Consider the following 23582-nt stretch of genomic DNA (forward strand, 5'->3'; position numbering starts at 1 on the left):
CATTGTTGCATTCAAGAAACCAGTTTGAGCGTTTGTGACATGACGTTCTATCCTGCTAGATGCACTGCGGTGATAAAGGGATGAACATGGTCAGTAACAAGACTCAGGCAGGTGGTAATTGGCTTGAATATTGCAACAGAAATCAAGACTCATCAGAACTGTTATTGTCTAATTTTGGTTAGCCCATTTTGGTTGCTTGTTCTTAGCTGACAATAGTGGCACCAGATACGATCTTCTGCTGCTTTAGCCCATCTACTTCAAGGTTTGCTGTGCAATCACAAACCCTCTTCTGCACATCTTGCAGTGAATAGTTATTTCAGTTACTACTGCCTCCCTATCAGCTCCAAGCCATTGTCGTCTGACCTCATCAACAAGGCATTCTTGCCCAGAGAACTGCTGCTCTTTTTTTTCAGACCATGCACAACTACACCAAATTCAAAGCGACTTAAATCATTTTTCTCCTGCATTCTGATGCTCAGGTTTATCTAAGCAGGCTCTCTTCACCATGTTCATATGCCTAAATGCACTGGATGATAGCAGATATATGCATTAGCAAGCAGTTAACCTGGAGAGTATGTCCAATACTGGGAAAGTATGCTTTCTAAAATAGTGATAAACCCATAACTCTATTATTGTCTCATACTACTCAATGATGTTTTACATTTCTGATCAAATTTGTATGTCAACACTGACTGAGATAATGAGACTCAATACTACAGAAAGCTCAGAAAGCCCTGTTCCTCATAAGATAAATGTTACGTTTAAATGTCAATACAATGACACTTATGTCGCCTCTCTTGAAGAGATCTATTTGCAATCTTTATGCATTTCCCACAACAATCCTGTCATGTCCAGTTCCCTCCAGAAAACGCACACATTCAAGTTGTCCATATGTTTTATTTTTTAATATACTTATATATAAATACATACATTTGCATATGTCATTCTTGATTTTGGCTTCAGCACAAACAAGCAAGCTGGTGGAGGCACAGAAAAGACAAAAAAACCTTGAGTGGGATATAAAGCAAGAAGTAATCCAGTGGATCAAATAACAAATGAGAGAACACAAACACATGTTAAGTCAAACCCTTGATGAAAACCAAAGAACTGGGTGAAGTGTCCCTGACAACACCTAATTTTGACTGCATCTATCTTATGCTTTAATAAATTACATAATAGGGTGCAGTTTTCATGTTGGTTCACAAAGAAATGATGTCAGCAATGAGCTGACATCATTTCTTTGTGAACATTTCTTTCATATTTCATCATTTCTTTCATACACGATGACACAGGCTGACTGACGTTTTTGTTCAACAGTAGAGCAAACAGGATTCAAATAATGTATCAGGGGAAAAAATAATTACTGAAAGATTAAGCAAATAAGTAATGCCGATTACATTAACACAATTACCAAGAATTCCATTCCATTCTGGGTGAATTTTTCCCAAAAACTCCAAGCTTTTATGGCCAGTTGTAAAACATTGGGAGGTTGCACAGGATATAGCCGGTCCACGAAAAGGCCAAGCTCATCATTACCACTATGCAGCCCAGCTAAAAGGCACAATGCTGCTTTTTGTACATGCGCTCAAGGGCACTGCTCATTCATATTGTTTTATTATCTAATACGTTTAAATGTTCAGCTTCAAACATTTGATGATATTAATACAACATATTCCCACAAGCTTTTGGTTAATATGTTATCCATATGTTATGGGCCATCATTGCAAAAGGAGCAGTCACCTTAGAGGGAGACTTTTTAATACAGCGAGGATCAGCATGGCAGGCCCACCACTGAAGGAATTCAACAGAAAGTCATGCTGACCTCCACGGGTTATTTTGTCACTTGAGATTTTACTCAGTTCAATATGATTGCAGTTTATACAGTGAACAGTAAATACTATGCTTCTGCAGACAGTGTCAGCAGATCAGTAACAAAACTTTGATATCACTTTAACAGAAGAGGAAAAAAAACAAAATATAAAAAGGAGTGATTTCTGCTGAATTCATCTCACAAGCAGAAGGTACAGTGGTGTTGAAAACAGCGGTAGAGTGTGAGAACGAGACTTTAAGGCAATATTGGTAAGCACCACACCAACATCTCAGAGTCAAATCTGGGTTAAGATATCCTGTTGTTCATCAGTTAGGTAAAGAAGGTCAGAAGAAGTTTTTCACTTGTCCTGCATTTTTTCCAGAATTGGCACAATCATGTCAAATTTAGGCCTCTTTGCTGGATCTTCGTTCATGCATATCTTCATGAGCTTGCAAATGTGGGGAGAGATGCCAGGGGGGATAGTGGGCCTCAACCCCTCCAAAGAAACCTATAAACCAGAACATACAGACACCTTAAATCCATTAAACTAACAGGTAATAACTGTGAGGTCTGTCTGCAAGCTGCTGATATCCATTTGTTAATCTAATAAGCAACAGTGCTGCTAACCTTCATGCCTATCTCCATGTTGGACAGGTCAGCAAATGGCACTTCTCTGGTTACCAACTCCCACAGCAGGATAGCAAAGCTCCACATGTCTGCTGACCGGCGGTTGATCTCTTCTGGCTTCTTCTGAAGGGCTGAGCAATGCCAAGAAAAATAAAGAAGGTTATAGAGTAACGTAACGACATGCCACATCCTCAGACTACTGTGGAGAAATGAAAAGTTATTGCAACGAGTGAGGCTGTTCCTTCCTTAGGATGTGCCTAATTTGATAACATCATGAATAGCTGATCAAAATCACCACCTTGTGTCACTTGCGGTGTATTGTCAATGAATCTGCAGAACTCAGGTACAAAATATAGTAGTCAATGGTCTACTAATCTGCAGCAAATAACATCCAAAAAAAAACTGCATTATAAAACAAAATTGAGGCAATTTCTGTTTCCATTCTTGCAAACTAGTGTCTGCCTGCAAACAGCAGCAGACAAGCAGAAATATATACAGTATAAAGTGGGGAATCCTAAGGAATGCATTTTGCACGACAGTTCAGTATTTATCTTAAAAAAAAGCTTGAACAACATGGAGCTCTGTGGGCTTTTTGCCTGTGATCTAGCATCGTATAGTATATGTTGCTATGGAAACCAAATCTTGTAGATGAAGAGAAACTGAAGACATTTGAGCAGCTGATTTCACAAAGGAAGGCAGCAGGTTACAGATACAAAGCGCAGCACAAACCTAATGTCAGATTAAATACATTTACTTCAACAACAGTGTGTTGTGCCATCTGTTTAGTCTTACTGTAAGGTTAGTACATGTACATCAGCTTGGATTCCAGGCTAAAATAAAATCTAACTAAACCTCTGTAAGTGTGTAAGTGGCCATGTTTCTTTGAAGATTGAACAGCCTGTTTAAAACCAATTACCAACCAGCCATTAAACCAAATTCCATAATCCTTTAGAAATGACTGAAATGTAAATATCATCATGTTGCAAAAGCAGTAGAAACATATTGTTGCAATTCTTCTACAAAATGATACAATAAGCAAACTTGCTAATATGAGGAAAAATCGAAGCAGTAGTGCATTTCTATTATTACATATTACAAAAAATTCCTGAATATAAGGCATATTATTAAAATCTGTTACCATGCCAACTCTGTGAATTTGTGTTTTAAACACAAGAAACACTCCCTTGCATATCACAGCATACATACATGTTGTTTCTATGTAACTGGTGGTGATAAATCCCCTTTATCCCATCCCCCACACGCTGTTTCTGTTTGCTTCTCTGTTGCAAATGTTCCCTGGTTATTTTCACATTTTGTAATCAGTTTATGTTTCGAGCTAACTTTGATTTCAATCTATCTCCTGGGGAAATCAGCTGCAAATTACATTTGGCTCAGAGACAGTCTAGAGTTTCCTGCATCCATCATTCAAGTGCAAGCTTGTGTGGCTTCAGCTGTCACTTTGGATCTGTGCTGTATGACTGATGCCTACCCTCAGGGGCTACCCATGCTGGCGAGTACATCCTGCCAGGACACTGGAAGGAAAACTTGACGTCTGCCATGCTGATCCTTGCCGTCATGTCCTCATCTATCTGTGAAAACGGAAAACAAAGTTGACTTAGACGCCTCAAAAAACTGTACCACACATCTCTTATTCATAGTTTTCTTCTTCTTACCATTACACTCTTGCTGTTGAGGTAATGGCGAGGGATCATGGGTTCAAGTGTGTGTAGGAACGCCATTCCATTAGCAATGTCAAGGGCAAACTTGACCGCCTGTGTCTGATCCACCACAAAATCTGACAGCATGATGAAGAACAAGTAATAACAGGTTTAAGCCATGTCTTTCACTACATTACTGGATGACAGTGAAATCACTACTGTAGAAAAAGTGATGACAACTTAATGACCAAAACAAATACTTAACTCCAATAAATCACAAATCCCTACAAATCACCCAAACTGGTGACAAGTATGGCCTGTGACCAGAGTAGAGATACTCACTGGTGCCTTCATGCAGCACATTGTAGAGGGAGCCATAAGGCATCCAGTGTGCGATGATGATGGGGTGAGGGGCGGGAGGAGACTGACATGCTCCCAACATGGGTAGGACATTCGGATGGGAAAATATCCTGGGATTCAGCCCAAGAGGGAAGGACAGGGGAGACAGACAGACAAAAAAAGGCAAATCCACAAAGGATTTGACATAAAAAGTATGAGATGCACCTCCCCACAAAATAAAATTATACACAGAATTTGGCTCAAGACAGTGCAAACAGACAAATGAGTGACCGTGAAGGCAAAAAACAAAAGAGTCTGTAGAGAAAAGTCAGGATTATATAAGAACCTGAGTTTGGGATACTCCTCATTGAAGTCTCTGCCTTTCCTAGTGGTCCAGTCACGAACTTTTAGCAGTTTAATGGCAATTTCATTTCCCTGCCAGCGCCCTTGCCAGAGCTATAGAAGAGAAACAAAAAAAGTGAATCTTTAATTCATCATTAGCAGTTCTGCATTAACATTGAGCACAATGAAACACAAGAAGAAATTACCTCTCCAGACTGGTTCTCGTTTACTTTAAGGGCTAGAGAAAGCTGTCTGTAGTCAATGCCTGCCTGTTTGTTCAATGTTCCATTGCCTAAAAACACAAAACAGAGACATAACTCAGGACGCGAGTTAAAGCTCAGACAAAAAGCCCATTATTTATATGAAATCTGAAAAATCTGTGGAAATTTCAAAAGCCACATTAAGATTAATCTGGAGACTAGCACAGAACATTTTTCCATTTCATGCAGCACTCTGTGCAAAACTGTGGGTGGAAAGTGGTCAGCTAATAAATTGGTTTTTGGGTTGCTGGGACTCACGGGGACGGGTTCTGGTGGTGCCTTTCCAGAAACTGTCCTTGAAGGGAATTTTAGTCAAGTTCTGTCCCATTTTCTCAGCCTTTTCTGTATTGATAGTAAAATGAGAAAGTCAGTACAGAGCAACAAAGCTGAAAGATGTATGACTGACGCTGACATTTTTTTTTTTTAAAACCAAACAGTCAAACCACATGCATACCTCTGAGGAGTTCACGGAGGTGAGGTTTCCCTTTGTCCAATGGAGTTTCCCCATACTTGTTACAGATGCTCACTAGAGCTCCATTAGTCACAAGGTCCTGAGAAAAAACAAACGTTATCAACACTTTAAAAATACTTTAAAACACACAGGTTTTTAGCTTCATCGCCACCAGGGGGCACACTAACCTCAGCTACTTGGTCTTGTCCCCAGAAGCAAGCATAATGCAGTGGTGTGTTCCCGTGTTCATTGACGGCATTGGTGTCTGCTTTGCACTGGATCAGCTAAAAGAAGGAAAAACAACGGATTACATGCAGAGAAAGGCTGGTCAGATCTTGTTTAGGCTGTACACAGAGATGATCCCAATGCTGCCAAGAAAAATCATGCACGGTTGTTTTGCCTGTAGACACATACCAGAGGTATTGAGACGTGTCTAATATTAAACTCAGTAGCTGCTTTACAACCATTTTAAAATCGACATCGTGGAGCAGAAGCCCCCCATTATATCAACAGGACTGTGTACAGGATAATACAAAATACCTTTCTTTCTTTTATGGACAAACATCAACAACTTACAGCAAATACACTTACTGCCACAATGTGTTTGCTGCACTTTGAAAACCCAGCTGTGTTTCCCATAAAGAAAAACACTGCAGGTTTAATATGCTGCATTGAAGTCCCTGCCATTTGCTTTGCAGCTCCAATTTTGTCTGTGCATTTATATGTAGCAGTAAGCACATTTTATATTCACGCTTCAGTTTTGTCTGTTACAAAAGGTGCAAGTACAAGAACAGACAAGACATGTTTCAGCTGTTCAGATGATATCATTTTAGCTTTCACAATATCCTGTGCTGATGAACCAAACTTGCAGGGAGAGCATCATTTTGAAACTTGTATATTAAGATCTTGCATTTGCTCGCTCTCACTGCTCCGTCTCCAACCGATAACACAACCAATTTGTATGGAAAACCATTTTGATCCCCACTGCTCATTTCAAACTAACAACTGCAGGGATGATATTTTTGTTTTGTTCTTTTATATATAATCAGCTCATATAGAGAATAAGGCTTAAAGTTAGGTGCGTGACTGCTTTGCTACACAGATGTGCAGACACAGACAACTGTATCCAGAAGTTATCTGCTAGGCTTCACTTCTGCAAACTCTAGTCTGGTCCTCTTGACCATGTTTGTATTGCTGATACATAATGAGCCTGAAGTTTATGCTGGCTACAGTTCTAGTATTTAATAATCTGTTAATTACCACTCTTAAACAGACCTATAGACAGTATTAAACACAGATATTGCTTTTGAGTCAGAAAAAGAAAGCCAATGCCTAAAACCTGTAATCTATGTGAAAGCTGCCAGATGGCTTATGATCCTATAGAAGTCTGTGGGAAAATGACTTTCCGTCTTCACCTCTGCAAACATTTTCCTGCTAAGTTTATGGTCTCAGTCACTCAGTTTGGGCCATACTGAATTAAAAAAAAAAAAGAGTCTAATTTGGAAATCTCAGCCATATTATGTTTCAACATAGAGGATTATCTGTGGTATAAAACTGCACGCTCAACGGCAAATGACTTGTCAATCATGATTCATTAACCAATTAGCATGTAGTTTCAGTAGAGTCAGGTCTGCCCAGCCTCATCATATCTGTTTTTTTTTTGCAACCAAGACAGCAACAACAGAAACAGTCAGCTCATGGCTTCAAAACAGGAAGCCAGAAACCAGTGGGTGATGAGGGCACAACAGTTGCATCCATCTTTTATACCGCCTATTGTTACGTCCATTCAATCTATGAATGCAGCTTGCTCACCAAGCACTACTATCACTCCATACATAAAGAAAGCGGCAGTAGCCAGAAAGCCAAGGGTGAGTCCATAAACTAATGGGTGATGTCTGTCTTTTATACACAATCCATGACACGTTTATGATACATTTTATGTTATAGCCACAGTGGAATTCATCCAAGAGACTCTAGACAGAGTTACTGTGCTCCAGTGTTTACAAGAACTCTACCTTTCCCACAATGTCGCGATGTCCATGGCTGGCAGCCAGGTGCAGGGGTGTGTCGTCTCCCCGGTTCATGACATTAATGCGCGCTCCTCGCATGATGAGCATGTCCACCACATTGGAGCGACCCTCTCTGCAAGCCCAGTGGAGAGGGCTGAAGCCATGGTCATCTCTACAGGGGCAGAAGCAATACAAGCTGAGCACGTGTTTTTATACAAAAACCTGCTTAGCATAACCTGAGGGACAAAACATCAGCAATTTTCCACACAAACACCTCTGTGGTATAACTGGTAAAAACTACAGCTGTTTTGGGAAATGGGTTTTTGGTTTGACAAGAAAACTTCATAAAAAAAAAGAAAAACCCAGATCCTCAATGTAAAGATATACATGTTAAGTGAGATTACCAGTGCCTCAGTTCATGCTTAATTACCAGTGCAATGAGAAAACTGAGCTAAAAAATCTAATAAAATACATTTACACAACTGTTGCTTTAATGTAGATAACACCGCTCCAAAGAAAGGCTATGAGTGAGTTCTATGAAAAAAATTGAATGATTAATCCTTCACAAAGCCTGAATTTACTGCAAAAATACTTATTATATTTGTTCCCAATAATCTGTTATGCCAGTGATGTGAAGCTGAGTTATGTACGCATGGTAAGTTTATTCATTTTTACAGTCATTTTCTGCTTCTGTAAAAAAGGAAGCTCATGCGACTCAGTGACAAAAGCTAATAAGCCTCTGGCACTCATCATTCCTGTCTCGGTGACAGCAGCAATGCCACATGTCGCACAGTGGCCTCGATTATATGACAGACACTGATGGAGTGTCTTCACTGTGAAACACAGTAACACAGAGATTAAGACACAGGAAGAGCGCAGTGACAGAGTCGATCACGAAAAAGACTGGACAAAAAAACAAAAAAACAGCAGCGCTGAAGTCCTTAAAAGGCTCAGTGAGCCGTGAGTATGACTCTGTCTCATCACTCCACTCACTTCTACCAGATCATCTGGACTACTATGATGGATTTTACTTTCCATGAGCACAGTGCTCTTTTTAATATCTTTTTCACTTCTTCCGAAATTATAAGTAGACAGACAGCATAATAATAAGATCTGAGAACTGAGGGAGTATTATGATTCTGCAGGAATTTGAACCGTCTGCCCCAGCACTCAATTCACTGGCTTGTATTCACACAAAACAGCATCAAGAGTCCCACAGAGACCCTCAGTCCCACAACACACATCTAACTGTGTGACCTGCTGTGGATCAACTCGGAGAGCAATTTCCTCTCAGACCAAAAGGCCAAATCCTGAAAACTAATTAGCTTCAGTTTAGGAGAGAAAAACTACCCACACACTCTTCTAATCTGATTAGCTTTCAGTGCCAAGCAAGTCTGTTTGGGGGAGGAAGTGGAGCATCAAGGTTCATATACATCTTCTTTAAAATCAAGAAATTACAAAATAAGCAAAATTGTGCTCTGTATGGGCTTAAATGTTCTGTTTAACAACAGCTGCCATGGATGGATTAGCTTTAAAACATATTACTCCTCATCTGTCCTGAGAGTTTTACATTTGAATTCTCTTACAAATCAAAAGCTTCTCCAATGATACAATGTGCTGCTTTTTTCAGTTTTATGTCACTGAATAACTTTGAGTTGTGGCTTTAAATAAGAAAAATAATAATAATTCCCTATAGCCTTTGACAGTGTGATTTTCTTTTAGAGTTTCCTGAGTTGATGCACAACTTGTTCAAATATGACTTGTGCAAAACATTTTAACAAAATAAAGATTTTAGATGAAGTTATTTCCCTTTATTTTTCAAGATATAATATCTTGAAAAATCTAAGTTCAGTTAACTCATTTTTATTCAAATATTTATATAAAACAATTTTATTCTAAAAAAGTACACAATAATAGCTCAGGTCCACATATAAATGCTCAAAATGTGCTGTGTTTACATCAAGTACGGTAAGCCTCAACACTCTGGTCTCTCTGTGTATTTTTGTTACAGGATGGATTTTCCCTTTAAGCTACCTTCATCCCACAAACCCATGAGGACCTGAGTGCCAGGGTTTCCTCTTGCTCACTCCCTCCTCACTGACTGCAGTAATTTATTTCAGGCACTTTCACCTGCCAGCAGAACTCATCCGGGCAGACTGAAGAGCCAGAGGAAGCGTCCCTGTCTGCACCTTGTATGTCTGCACTGACATCCCCACTGGCTCATATAACAAGCCTCGGCTAAAGAAAAACAGATCCACTGAAATATCTAAAAAGCAGCTACGGGAATAGTAAATTAGTGTTTTTACTCTTGAAAAACTCATTTTTCTAGTATTCATTTTATTCATTCAAATATCCAATGACAAGAAGGATCATTCTAAAATAAAAGGTACATAAACTACAGTAGAACTACCACAGCCAAATCACAGTGCATTTCTACCTAATACTTTATATTCTGATAGATGGGAAATTTTATCTCTTAGTGTTACAATTAACCTGATCATGTTAAATCCCTTTTGCAGTAGCTGCATACAAGAATAACAACCTGATACTAGCTACACTAAAAACAGCTAATCCAGGACTGCATCTACATATTTTTATTCAAATGTGCAGAGCATTTTCAAATTGATTGTTTAACATATCATACAATGTTTTCTCTACCATTAAAAGTTAGAGAGGGGAATTTAAAAGAAAGTATAATTTATTGTTTCTTTACTCAATTAATTTGTGTTGGTTTTACTTCAGTTCAGACACATGGAGCAGAGCACAGGAGACACAGTGAAAGTAAAGATCACATTACTTGAGTTAAAGCTTCTCTTCACTGCAGAATTGATCTTTAAATCCTCCTTCTCGTCCACAGTCCTGAATAAGCAAGCTCCATCACATCTTAAAGACCTCAGTCTCACATTGACCCAACAGAGCACTTTGCTCTCAGACTGCAGGTTTTGAGCCTTCAGCTATGAGGCTGCTCTCCTGCAGAACCAGCCTCCAGTTTGGGTTCAGGAGCCAGACATCATCTCTACTTTTAAAATTAAACTAAAAAAAAATCTGTTTTGATAAAGCTTACAGTTAAGGCTAGATCAGATGCCTCTGAACACTCCCTTAATTATACTGCTATATGCTTGGGCTGCCGGAGGACGTTCCATGATGCACAGAGCGTTTCTTCTCCACAATCCTATTTTCCCTCCTGTTGAACTGACATACAGCTGTTTACTGTCATTAACTTCTTTCCACTCACTCCCACAGTCTGTTTTGTTCTTGGATTTCTATGCTCCTTTTTCCTTTCGTCTTCCTGTTAACCTACCAACCAGTTGCAGCAGATGGCAGCCCCTCTTTTTTTAGATGGAAATAATAATAATAGTAATTATTATTATAATAATAACCCAATAAGATAAGACCTGAATCAAACCTTATGATCTCTGTCAATGCTCAGCACTGCTTGTTCTGAATCCATTACTACCCATTTGAACAAGAATTTAGACCACTGTGTTTCCAGTTACCCACCATCAATCAACCACAGCAGTCATACTGGTCAATGGAGCTCTATGTTAGAGGTAAAAAATGCTTGGACATGGTACAGATACCTTACTAGGAGTCAAACCAAAGAGCAAAACTAAATATTATTATAGTACTATCACTTAATCTGTCAACGGTCTGACTTCAAGCTTTCCCAGAAGTTGAAGACACTATGGATTTAGGGAGAATAGGGAATAGGGAGAAAACACACATGTGAAAAAGTCTTTGCCTCCTTCCTGTTTTCCTAGTGTTTTTCATATTTGTCACACTTACATGTTTCAGATTATCAAACAAATTTTAATATTAGACACAGATAACCCAATTAAATACAAAATGCAGTTTTCAAATGATGATTTCATTGATTAAGGGAGCAAAGTTATTCAAACCTACCTGGTTCTGTGTGAAAAAGTAATTGCCCCTCTTGTTAAATCTTGAATTAACTATGATTAACCCCCCTTTTTTTTGGAGAGCTGAGCTTAAAAAGGCGGTTCTGAAAAGACGAGGAGGTCAGATTTCCTCCACAGTACTGTGAAAGACTCATTACCAGTTATCGCAAAGTTATCGCAGTTGTTGATGCTCAGGCTGGCCCAACCAGTTATTAGGTTTGCAGGGAATTTACTTTTTCACACAAGGCCATGTAGGTCTTTAATAATAAACACCTGCATTTTGTGTTAATAATAATGATCCACCAACCAGTAAAATGGTACTGTAAAAAATACTCAGAGACAACATCCGAACATAATGACCACATTATAAATATTTAGGAGAATATGTTTTAAACTTTGCAATTAGAGTCTTCTAAACTTGGCGGCACCAGTAAGGGGAAATGAGTGGAGCTATCTAATACCACAGGGAGACATACAGGAAACATATCAGTAGAGAAGGGGGAAGGTGATGTGGGCTGCTATGGCTTAACTGTGCATTCCTCTTTTGAAAAATTCACTATACAGCCCCACATACACAAAGATTTTCTGTCTGTCTTTTCAGCCCTGCCCACTATAATAAACTCCTCCCCTTAGCCCTCAGTTCTGGTAGGTGGTAAATGCTTCCGTTGAGGCCCATGTGTTGCTCCTTGTAAGGAGATTCTGCATTCCACTACTACTGTTCATGTGGGAGTTACATCAGTGTAAACACATCGTCATTGTAGAGCATAGAAAATATCTCAGGGAGGGTTCTGTCAGGCAAGAGCACAGTGAGTTTACTAAAACACAGAAAAGGAAGGCTTGAGGCTCTGTAGTGTCTTATACACTGGAGGACACACATCAGCCGGAAAAGGGAACTAGACGTGTAATCAACTAATGGGCGAGTCGCATGCATGAATCCACACTGGCTCAATGCAATCAGATAGACTCACAAGAAGTGGAAAAAACAAAGCAAACAGGAAGCCAAAGAAAATGAAAAAAATATAACTTTCTGAACAAAGTGTATGTATAGACAGACATATCTTGTTTGCATCTATTTTTAGAATAGAGCTATATTTTCAAGTTATGATGTATATTCTCAAGTTCCTCTTTTATATTTAGAGCAAACACGTCCCAAATAAGAAAAGAAAAAAAAGATGCTGACCAAATAGCAATTTTAACAACATTAAAATATTTCTTGAAACATCCCTGTGCCTCTGACGTTACCAGTTATCTTTTCTGTCAGTTAGCAAATGTTTTCTTGGTTACAACCATGAAACGCTCATGTCAAAAAAAAAAAAGAGGACGACCACTAATCCAAAAAAAGCTCTTTCGTTTTCATAGTACTAGCAACATAATGAAAGCTTGACAACTATGTCATTTGCAAATGAATAACTGTCAGTAAAAAAAACCCTACCACAAGTCCACTAAAACAGAGAGAAATGGAGAAGGAAAGAGAACAGCTACCACTTACACAAGGAACATAATTAAATTGACTCATTTATTATTTCTTTGTTTGCTTTGAACACAAACACCGGTAGTCTAAATCTTAAACGGAGCTCTTTAAAAAGACAAGATTCGTGGGTGGCCATCCAGACTGGACTGCCAAGTTTTTCCCAATGTAGCCAGCTTAGGATAAAAACAGCAGCTCAGGACTCTTAATCTGGAACTATTAGACAGAAAATGCTGTGTACTAAATGTGTCATGTCAGAAGTAAAGTACAATATTTTCTGCATCCAAATCCATCCAAAACCAAGTTGTATCCAGAGCATGCAGAGCCTGATTTTAATTGCTGTGACTAACTATACCATCACAGCATGCTTCCTGTCCAACATCATGCTTTTGATTTACTGTGCTGGCATTCTAAACATAAACATGCGCACACAAGGAAATGGGTTCAATGGCAGTCCACAATCTCACAGGGGATTGAAAAGGCGGGCTTTCAGACTGCGCCAGAGAAGAACTTTAAGAATAAAACATTTTAAATAAAACACAAGATCACATTTGAAATTTTGAGTCACGCTATTTGGAATCACAAATTCATGTTTTAGCAAGTCACAAGCAAGCAGGCACAGCTGCTTGGGGATATAAATGAAATTCTTAATTAGGATTCCAGTATCCAACTTTCATTTGAAATAATATGGACAGAAGTGACTGATAAATTCTGGCTATGAAAAAAACTGCAGCTCACCCTTGATTGAGATCATTCTCTGTGTTGTCCAGCCATAAACGAACTGCCACTGCATTGCCTTCCCGGCACTGAGTGAATATATCATCCATTTTGGCTGGTGTATTGTTTTTCTTCTAGGACGCACCCGTGGGAGCAGATGCAGAACTAAACTGGGACAGACAAGAGTTGCAACCCGATGGGTTCAGGCACGTCCTGGCCAGCATCAGTCCCTCATTTGGGACAGTATGAACCACAATCAGAGCAGCACCAACACGACCCTAAAGAAATTGATTTAAAGAAAAATGGTCACTCAGTTAAAATTATTTCTTAAAAAAAAAACAAAAAACAAACAAACTGCTGTACAAACCTAAAAAGGAGAAAGCCTACAGACAAGACAACCTAGTGTTGAGTAATCTCCAACTGAGTAATACAGGGTGGGTATGCCGTTTACAACACAGTGACTCACAAAATGTAGCTGTATGAAAAAATAGCCCTGGACACCATGGACACCAGAATAGATAAATATAATCATCCAGAGTCAAACTGAAGTCTGTATTCCTTTAATACACCGGCAACAGACTAATATATTATATTGATTATACTAATATATTGATAATAAATCAATCACTTCATGGCCCTATCAAGTTTACAGTCTGGATTTGCTGCTCTTCTTTGTAGAAAGAAAGTGGTTGATTTTTTATTATCTTCGTATTGGTTTTGCAGCTCTAATTGATTGTGAGACCGGTATTAGCCAATAAGTGGGACGGTATAATATGATAATACAATATTATTATTATTATTTTTTCAGTATGGTCACAACCTAAGTTTCACGCGCCATTGATCCACGCAGTTTATACCATTTACACTCCCAACAATGTTGTCACTGCCTGACTAGCTGCTTTGCTATCCGGCTAACACAGTGTGGGTAAAGCTCACTTAAGTCAGCCGCCTAGTTCTTCTACTCCTGGCAGCACCACCGACTGCTTTTACTCCACCATATGGAAGATATATATCTCGGTTAGCTCCTCACTATAAACTTGCATCTTCTACGTCGTGAAATAAAATCCAATTGGGTCTGTGCTAACAAGCTAACTATCTATCCTGCCGCGGGGGCTGTCCGTGTTTCTCTCATTTAACGGTGACCGACTGAGGATTTCACTCGAACCATCATTTAATAGTTTAAACAGGTCAAATTAAAAAAATTAATTTACCTCCATGCCTTTAAACTTACCGGATATATTAGCTTGTTGCGGTGTATTGTAGCTGTACAGAGGAAAAGTTACAAGCCTTGCTGTGTTACCTTCAGCATTCAGAGAGCTGTGCGTCCACACCCGTACGTACGTGGAGGAAGAAGAGACAGAGAGAGCCGCCTATAGGTTGCAAGGAGAATTGCAACGATTTAAAATTCACCCCTGAGGTCAGGATTTTTTTTTCTTGAAATAATTACATTTTATGTGTACAAAAATCTAAAATACGAAGCTCAGCTCAGGATTACAATAAATGCCACCATGTCACTACATGTAGTCTATAACATGTTGCTCTGAGACCTAATGCTACACACTACAGACTCAGACAGCTGATGTCAGACCTCCAGCTAGAGCATGTATTGAATTCAAATCAAATTCAAATTTTATTTGTCACACACTTAAGGGAGCGGAAGCGCTTCCCAGACCTCAACAGTGGGAAGAGTCCATTGTTGGGATGGGAAAGGTCCATCATAATCTTCCTAGCTTTATTCTTACACCGCTTGGTTTAGATGAACAGCAGGTCAGGAAGCTCTGATCGAATGATGCGTTCGGCCGAGCGTACCACTCTTTGCAGATCTTGTCTGTCCTGCTTGGTGCTGTTACCAAACCAGGTGCAGTTTCCCTTCAGGACGCTCTCGGTGGTGCAGGAATAAAAGTTCTTGAGCACCCTCAGTGGCAGATGGAAATCTCTAAGCCTTCTGAGGAAGAAGAGACACTGTCGGGCTTTCTTAACCAGGGTTCTAATGTGGCAGGACCATGACAGGTCCTGAGTGATGTGGACACCCAGGTACCAGAAACTGTCCACTCTCTCCACTGGCATGCCATTGATGATCAGGGGCTCATAATTCCTCACCTGCTTTTTAGTGAAGTCCACGATCAGCTCCTTAGTCTTGCTGACATTTAGGAGGAGGTTGTTCTCCTGGCACCAGGTCTCCAGGTTCCTAATCTCCTCCAGGTAGGCCTTCTTGAAGGACACACACACGCACACACGCACCGTTTTGAACCTTGTAAAGGATCTGAGTTTTACAGAGGGTCAGTTTAAATTGTCATATCAAATCCTTCTGAAGTGACATAGGGCTTTCTACTTATTTCATTTAAAAGCAAACAAATGAACAATGTAACGGAAGGAGCTTTCCTAGTGGGTCCACTTAAGCGGTAAACATGTAAATAAAACTGTCTGTTGTTTGTAGTGTCTGCAGATTAAGTTTAAATTCTCCATTCTTCTGTCTCTAATCATAAACACAAAGACATGTTACAGACACATTTTGGGGTCTGTAAAGGGGAAAATCCATCCTTAAACACAACATTTCTTGTCATATTGCATGGTATGTAATATGATGTTTAAGAAGGTTTTTTTTTTTATTACAGGTGATTAAGAACATACATATGGCCTCAGTGGTCTGGGAATCATTCCCTCCTTCTAATTTACTAGTTTTAAGTAAACAAATAATTTCAAGTAAAGTAAGTTTCAAATTTCAAGTAAAAAGGAAAAATGTTTTTTTTATTTTATTTTATTTATTAAACCCAGTGTGTCCTTTTGCGTGTCCCTAATTACAGAATATAACAATTATGCAACAAATATATTGTGTATTTGATATGTAGGTTTACTTAAGTCAGTCCGTCTGTTTATTGTTGTTTAGATTGGATCTTACAAATATATATAATATCCTAACAAAAACACTGTTAATTTTGATTATTCAGAGACATGTTTGGTGAGAGAAATCTTTGTAAAACTATATTTTCTTGAAAATCGTTGGAGCCACTGAAGAGTTACATTTTTATTTTAACTATTTTTAAGTTGTTTTTAATAATACAACTTAAAATCCTTAAAATTAAGAGAAGCTGAATGTTTATCCACGTCATCACGGAAAACGCCATTTCCCAGATATCTCCGGTGTGCTTACGTCAGTTATGTGCGCCCGTAACTCTGTTTTGCTCCCCTGACGCGCATGACACCGAACCAACGTGGCTTTTGCTTGAGAATAACTTTATTTCTTTTAGGTATTACGTGTAGTTACACGTTCATTAGATAAAAAGGTTTCATGCAAACAGCGGGAAGAGTTCCTCTGACACGTAAATCAACTCGTTTTGCTGCCTGAGAAACAAACTCGTGAGTAGCTCAGACATCATTTAGGACTATAGGTTAGCTCTCTGATAGCAAAGAAGTGCGCTCGAAAGAGTTTTTCATCTCCAGTAGCGGTTTACAAAGGTGTGCGTTTTTCTAAAAGGACACACAGAAACATGTTTAACGAGGATGAAGACTGGAATGATGAAGAAGAGGGTCAAATCTTGAGTAAACCTGCCCTCAGTAACACCAAGAAGACAAGCAGTGGCATCAATGTGAAGGTACGTGTTTCTTTTGCGCTTACGGAAAACTTAGCTTTTTATTCTCGCAAAGCATTACTATGTTTCTACTTATCGTAGTCGCTACTCGTTTTAAAAATATGTTATTCAACCTGCTGTGATCCTCTGATCAGCCCAGGGTTGTGGGTAAAAGCAGCCTGATGCGGACACTGAAGACTCTGGGGTCAGTACCAGAGTGGAAGAGCGACAACCATAAACAGGACAGTGATGAAGACTCCGAAGAAGCTCCATCAAACATTAGGACAAAGAAGAAGAGAAGAAAAAAGAGAAAACTTGCAGAAAAAACAGAGGAGCAGCAAGAGAACACAGACCAGATCTTAAAGGAGGAGAAACCTGCACCAAAAAAGAGGAAGAAAAACAATAAAGCTGGTGGGTAATTAGCTGGTTATAAGCTTAGAAATCTGACACAGTGGTTTGCCACATTAGAGTTTTTAATCCAGCATCTGTAATTGGAGTGTTTGGATGTACAGTATTATGCAAAGTCTTGAATCACATCTCATTTCTTTGTATTTTTTTAAGAAAATGAGAAATTAGTTCATCTATTTAGAGGTCGCCACTGCAGGCCATTTGTTTCCATCTCACCCTGTCCCTAGCATCTTCCACTATCAACCAACCCTCTGCATGTCCTCTGAGTTCTTCCTCTTTTTCTCCTGCCTGGGAGTTCCATCTTCAGCATCATTTGTCCAATATGTCCAGCATCCCTCCTCTGCACATGTCCAAACCATCTCAGCCTTGCCTTGCCTCTCTAACCCTATCTCTAAACTGCTCAGCATGCTCATATCTAATCCTGTCTAACTTTGTCACTCCCAGTGAAAATCTTAGCATCTTCAACTCTGCCACATCCAGGTATGCCTCTTATGTTTTTGTCTTAAAACTCTACATCACAGCAGGTCTCACTACCATCTTAAAAAATTTCCCTTTCACGTTTCAGGCTGTCCTTCTGTCACTCGTCTCTACCCAGCCTGCACTCTCTGCTAATTATCTGTTGTTTTTGATGATCTTGCCCTGGTCTTTTAACTTGTCCACCTTCATGACCTCTATTTCTTGCATCTTCACTGTTACACATTGTTAGGGTCCCTGGGTCGTTGACCCAGTGTTTTGTGTTTTTGGTTCTTTGATTTTGTTATTTCATTATATTCTAGCTTTGCTTTACGGGTTTTAGGATTATTCTTAGTTAAGGTTCTCTGGGTGGGGTTTGGTTAGAGTTTTAGTGTTCTGGTTTTCTGTCTGTGTAATCCTTAGTTGCTGTCTCCCCTGTCTGCTATATCCCCGTGTCCAGTCAGTGTCTGTGTCTGCCCTGGTCCCACGTCTCTGTTCCCTCTGTTGTAGTGACTGCATGTGAGTCTGTGTCTTTTGTTCAGTCTCTGTTATGTTTCCTGTTTTACTTTGAAAGTCCATGTCTGATGTTAATGTGTCTGGTTTTGCTTCCTTTGTCTCGTTAGGCCTGATTTGCCCCAGCTGTGTTTCCCTCCTGTTACCCATTCCCTGATTGCTCCCTCTGTGTATTTAAGCCCTGTGTTTCTCTGTGTCCGTGTCGCGATCTACCGTTTATTTTGCTGTGTGTTTTGTCAGTCCACCGGTGTTAGTTTATTTTGAGTTTTTCCAGTTATGTTTGAGTTCAGCATTAAAGCTGTTTCGGTTTAAGTTTGTCTCTGGAGTCTGCACCTTGGGTGCTATTCCTGTCCGCACACAGCCTACTCATAACACACATGTCCCCCTCTCATTCACACACATGTATTCTGTCCTCCACCTCTCCAGGCTCTCTTCCACACACTCTCACTACAGATCACAGTGTTATCTGAAAACACCATTGTCCATGAGAATCCTGCCTAAACTCATCTTTCACCACTGGAAACAAGAAGGGAGTCAGATGTAATCCAGTCACCACATTAAACCTATCTGTGCCTCTTACCGCACACCCCACCACAGTCTCTGTGTCCTCATTCATGTTCTGGACATCTTCACATACTTCTGTCCATATGTCCATACTATATGCTTTCTCTAGAGCCAAATAGACACAGTGCAACACCTTCTGACCTTCTCGATGCTTCTCCATTGTGGTGCAAAAATACTATTTTATGTCTGTCAATCTGTGTTATCTTTGGCATTTTTTTGTAGATTCAATTCAATAAATGGGGATAAATTATGCTCTTGCAACAGGCTGCAAGTAACAATTCAAAATTAGTTGTGTTAGATGTCTTTCTTTGCCCTGAAAATGGTCAGGTGGAAGGATAGAAATGAGTGAAGAAGCAGCCAATGTCCAAAGAAAAACTTAAGACTTAAGTCTTTCAGAAAGCCTGGAGAACTATTGCTCAAGATCACTACATCATTGCAAAAGTCTGGCTCCTTGGAAGAAAAACTTAAAGAAATTAGGGGTCACTGAAGACTTTTGCATAGTACGTAGTACCAGCCTCAATCTTTCCTGAGTGTAAAATATTGACTAAACTGGTTTTTTGTTTTCTTCCAAAAGGATCTTCAAAGGCAAATGGCACATCTTCAGGGGAGGAGAAGAATAAAGAAATGACTGAATTGCTGGTGAATGTAAACACAGAAAAGATCAGCAGAAAACAGTGGAAAAACAAAATGAAGAACAAGAGGAAATGTAAAAATAAATACCGCCAGAAACAGCCTGAGGAGGAAGTAAATAAAGTAAAGTCTGTGGGTAAACATGAACTAAAGGAAGTAGTTAAACCTGATTCACATAGCAACAGCAGCACTGGCAAAAACAATCAAAAAAAGAAAAATGAGAAACACCCTGAGGAGGCGAGTAATGAGAAAGAAACAAAGTGTGTCCCAGTTCAGAAATGTGTGCCTGAATCTTCTGCTGATGGATCAGAACAGAAAACATGTGAACCTGCAGTGGAGATTAAAGTTAATCAGCAGCAGTTCCCCAAGAAAAGACTGAAACCTGAGCAGAGCAAAGCTCAGAGTCTGAAAAGACAGAAGCTGCAGAGGATGCTGCACAGCCAGAAGACCGAGCACCACGAGACTCCTGCAGAGCAGGAAGATAAGCCAGCAGAGTCAGAGGAAGAGGTGAAACAAGACCGCTCTGCCTCCCTCAGGTCCCGGATGGAGCAGCGGTTGGAGGCCGCTCGTTTCCGCTACATTAACGAAGTTTTGTACAGCACGTCCAGCGGCGAGGCGAAGCGTATGTTCAAGCAGGACCCACAGGCTTTCTGGATCTACCACAAAGGTTACACGGCTCAGGTTCAGAGGTGGCCCGCCAATCCAGTGGACGCCATCATCTCTTATATTCAGAAAAAGTGAGGAACCTTCAATTTTCTGTGATGTTAATGCATGAAATAGAATTTTGCTCACAACCAAGGAATCTTCATGATTACAAATTTATAAAATTGTGCCAAATTTTTCAAATGTGTATGCCTATAGCTGGCATACACATTTACACCAGTAACACAAACAAGCACATTGTGTTCTTTACTCCCACCCTTTTAACCTTTGGGCCAGTAGAAGCTGTGATATGACTGTGAAACAATCAGGTAATATATCCATGAAGTATAAACACTGAAATGTTTTAGAATACAAATAGTTCCAAAGAGCACAGCTGGGAATATCCATTTATTTAAACTGCTTTAGCATTAATTGAATTGGGGGTTGGAGCACAGACCACTTAAAGTGCTCTCTGGTCAAGAAAGTGTGAGACCGCCTGATAATGGCTTTGCTATAACAATCCTTGGGCAGCGTTTCAAACAATTAACCTGATGATAACAAATCCCACCTCTTTAAGACAAGTTCATGTGATGAAAACGTCCCTTGGAGGCAGGGAAAAGCTCCAGAAAGCTATGAACAGGACCTCTGAGCACAAAAGGTTTAAAATTAAATCTTAAATGTCTGCACTGCAGTGTGTTGTCTGACCGAATAGGTTGGTTTGTCAAACAATTCACTGTGCACTGATGGAATTGTGCTTTAAGATCTTTTCATCACAGGATGATCTTTAAAGTGGGTCTTTGATGCTCCTTTCCACCTCCATACTTTTTCTTGGACTTTACTAGAGTTGCTTTGCCTGATTCACCCTTCAAAATAATACTTTTGATTTTAGCCCCTCTGTTCGTCACCTGTCTAAACAAACTATTTTATCTCCTTTCCCTTTAAACCAACTTTCTTCTGAATTGCAAACCATCTTAAGCACAAGGACTGGACAGCAAGGCTGCGATTTTCACAGAGCTGTGTGCCATTAAACAATGTGACATTGTGCATATATAAAAAAGAGAATAGGGAGGGGTTTCTGTCATTATTAGGCATCATATTCACACTAATGGAAATCCTCAGTTGGGTTCCTGTTTGCATAGAGCATGCAGTAGGGTTGGGACACTCACTGGCTCACCATAAATTCACCTGCAACAGAGACCACATCTGCTTCATTTGCTTCAAACGTTTGTGTTCTCACACGCGCTTGTGTTTGGTAATGTCTGGAAAAAGTTCAATGTTTGCAGTGCATGTGTAAAACTGCTTAAGACAGGAGATTCTTAATCACCTCAGCTCAACATCTGAACGATTCATCATATTTTGAGCAGAAAGCACGGTGTGCTGTGTACACTGTTACTTTCAGACTTTTCCCAAAACATTTCCAGACCATCTCTGTTCATCTCAAGAGTAAGAAGGAATTCTTCATGTAGAACTCCGGATGCTGACATCATTTATCTGCTGTAAACGGTAAACAGAAGACATTACTCTGCTGCACACTCCCGACAGCGAGGACTCACGCAGCTGATAATTTTGCACTGTGGGTGTTTAATCGATGCCTGGTTTTGCTGCTGTGAGAAGATTGCCTCGTTAACATCAGCGGTTTGTCAGAAGACAACAGTTCTGACTAAAAGAAACACATCTACTGTACTGTTTTTCTTTTTGCAGACCTTCCTCTCTCGTGGTTGCCGACTTTGGTTGTGGTGACTGTAAAATAGCGCGCAGCGTGAAGAACAAAGTTCATAGCTTTGACCTGGCAGCCACCTGTGAGCTGGTTACGGTCTGTGACATGGCCCACGTGAGTGTCTTTCTGCAAAATACCCACACAATTGCACTGCGATTGTCGTAAAATGGAACTAAAATGAAACACCCCGTGTCTGCAGGTGCCTCTTAATGACGCCTCTGTGGACCTCGCTGTGTTTTGCCTGTCCCTCATGGGGACCAATCTGGCGGACTTTTTAGCAGAGGCCAATCGAGTGCTAAAAAAGAGGTGTGACAAAGATTCTGCATATGCATGTGTTTAATGTCGTGCACACACTGTGTTTCTCATTGTTTTTTGGCACCTTTGTTGCAGAGGAGTCCTTAAAATAGCAGAAGTGGCAAGCAGATTCGACAACGTGCGAAACTTCATCACTGCACTGTCAAGTCTTGGATTCAAGATGGTGTCGAAGGTGAGAAAAAGGGGTGATGCTTGGGACCATGTTTACAGGAAAACAAGTACTTCTTCCTTCTTTAAAAAATTAAAGCATGTCACAGTTATAAGATGAAGGTCTGAATTAAACATGTATAATATTTACTGTGTTCAGGTGTATTTTCTTTCTTTGTCGTTGTCCTTTTTTGTTGCTGAAAAATGCTTAATAAATTTGTCACAAGTAGATCAATGTCGTCTAAACAACTGAGTCTGAAGAACACTTGGACCACGTGATGAGTAATCGCTTAAACATTCATGTTTGTCTGCTAGAATTACCGTTATTTTGTCTTTTTCTTCCTTTCAGGACACAGAAAATAGTCATTTCTACTCTTTTGAATTTGCGAAGACGGGAAAGACTCCAGAAAATCTGAAGAAAGTTGGACTACAGTTGAAGCCTTGTGTTTACAAGAAGAGATGAAGATGTAATAGGAATTGATAAACTTCTCTGTGCATCAGTACATAACTGGACAATGCTTCACGGGGTCACAGTTAATATACACTTAAATGTATCATATTTTTTGGTATATTTTTGATTATTCATTTTGCATTTTGTTATAGATATGTGATTTTTTTTTCATGTAACAGAGAGGTCTGTTAGTCTGTATCATCAGTATCAACATGGACGCACATTTTCTCATCACACAATGCACAGATCATTGATTGTATTGTTTACTCAAATACTGTAAATAAGAAATGTTTTTACAGTCCTGGAGTAAGTCACTGCGTTGGGTACAAAATCAAAAATGAAACTCGAGGCTGCTTGGTGACAGAGTTTTCTAAGAGAACTCTGTAAGTGCTACAATTGCTGTGGGAAAACCTTTAAAAGTCTTTAAAAATATAAACTTTTAAAAATAACTGTGTGTGATGTCTGTGATGCTTCAGACCCAACATGCCGTTCCCTAACCCTATTACAATTACTCTATATGAACAAACAACTGACTCCATAATTATTTTCCACAAGAGGGCATAACAGTGCTGCAGAGAAGCTGCAGTTCAGTC

General features: G+C 39.7%; 2 protein-coding genes across 5 annotated transcripts; one reads left to right on the forward strand and one right to left on the reverse strand.

Annotated features, from left to right (window-relative positions):
• Nucleotides 1-877: 877 nt before the first annotated feature.
• Nucleotides 878-14942, reverse strand: LOC120736972 (integrin-linked protein kinase). 2 transcript variants are annotated; one of them, XM_040037387.1, is made up of 13 exons: nucleotides 14812-14942; nucleotides 13602-13858; nucleotides 7503-7668; nucleotides 5676-5771; nucleotides 5491-5587; nucleotides 5295-5378; nucleotides 4983-5068; nucleotides 4781-4890; nucleotides 4438-4565; nucleotides 4111-4232; nucleotides 3927-4026; nucleotides 2438-2568; nucleotides 878-2318 (listed from the first exon to the last, which is right to left on the reverse strand). In XM_040037387.1, the coding sequence occupies exons 2-13, from the start codon at nucleotides 13688-13690 to the stop codon at nucleotides 2169-2171; spliced, it is 1359 nt and encodes a 452-aa protein (XP_039893321.1). In that variant the 5' UTR covers nucleotides 13691-13858; nucleotides 14812-14942; the 3' UTR covers nucleotides 878-2168. The 2 variants fall into 2 exon arrangements, with proteins under 2 accessions (XP_039893321.1, XP_039893322.1); XM_040037388.1 differs by having other exon boundaries at nucleotides 14881-14901.
• Nucleotides 14943-16735: 1793 nt separating this feature from the next.
• On the forward strand, nucleotides 16736-23515 carry rrp8 (ribosomal RNA processing 8). Of its 3 annotated transcripts, XM_040037385.1 has the most exons (9): nucleotides 16736-16937; nucleotides 17056-17173; nucleotides 17305-17560; nucleotides 18002-18037; nucleotides 19662-20454; nucleotides 22061-22190; nucleotides 22276-22382; nucleotides 22467-22563; nucleotides 22888-23515. In XM_040037385.1, exons 2-9 carry the CDS (start codon nucleotides 17069-17071, stop codon nucleotides 22999-23001), a joined length of 1638 nt encoding a protein of 545 aa, XP_039893319.1. In that variant the 5' UTR covers nucleotides 16736-16937; nucleotides 17056-17068; the 3' UTR covers nucleotides 23002-23515. The 3 variants fall into 3 exon arrangements, with proteins under 3 accessions (XP_039893319.1, XP_039893318.1, XP_039893320.1); XM_040037384.1 differs by having other exon boundaries at nucleotides 16736-17173; XM_040037386.1 differs by lacking the exon at nucleotides 18002-18037 and having other exon boundaries at nucleotides 16736-17173.
• The last annotated feature ends 67 nt before the right edge of the window (nucleotides 23516-23582 follow it).

The sequence above is a fragment of the Simochromis diagramma genome, unplaced genomic scaffold, assembly GCF_900408965.1.
Source record: "Simochromis diagramma unplaced genomic scaffold, fSimDia1.1 OVJJ01000463.1, whole genome shotgun sequence".
In the NCBI taxonomy this organism is placed as follows: domain Eukaryota; kingdom Metazoa; phylum Chordata; class Actinopteri; order Cichliformes; family Cichlidae; genus Simochromis; species Simochromis diagramma.

Excerpts from the sequence above, each read along its gene's own strand:
- LOC120736972 (XM_040037387.1), bottom strand. The coding sequence starts at position 13,690 with ATGGATGATATATTCACTCAGTGCCGGGAAGGCAATGCAGTGGCAGTT. Across the intron at positions 7,669-13,601 it reads GAGAATGATCTCAATCAAGG|AGATGACCATGGCTTCAGCC; the intron begins GTGAGCTGCAGT and ends CTGCCCCTGTAG. Across the intron at positions 5,588-5,675 it reads GACAAGACCAAGTAGCTGAG|GACCTTGTGACTAATGGAGC; the intron begins GTTAGTGTGCCC and ends GTTTTTTCTCAG.
- rrp8 (XM_040037384.1), top strand. The coding sequence starts at position 17,069 with ATGTTTAACGAGGATGAAGACTGGAATGATGAAGAAGAGGGTCAAATC. Across the intron at positions 18,038-19,661 it reads TTCAACTCTGCCACATCCAG|GATCTTCAAAGGCAAATGGC; the intron begins GTATGCCTCTTA and ends TTCTTCCAAAAG. Across the intron at positions 20,455-22,060 it reads ATCTCTTATATTCAGAAAAA|ACCTTCCTCTCTCGTGGTTG; the intron begins GTGAGGAACCTT and ends TTCTTTTTGCAG.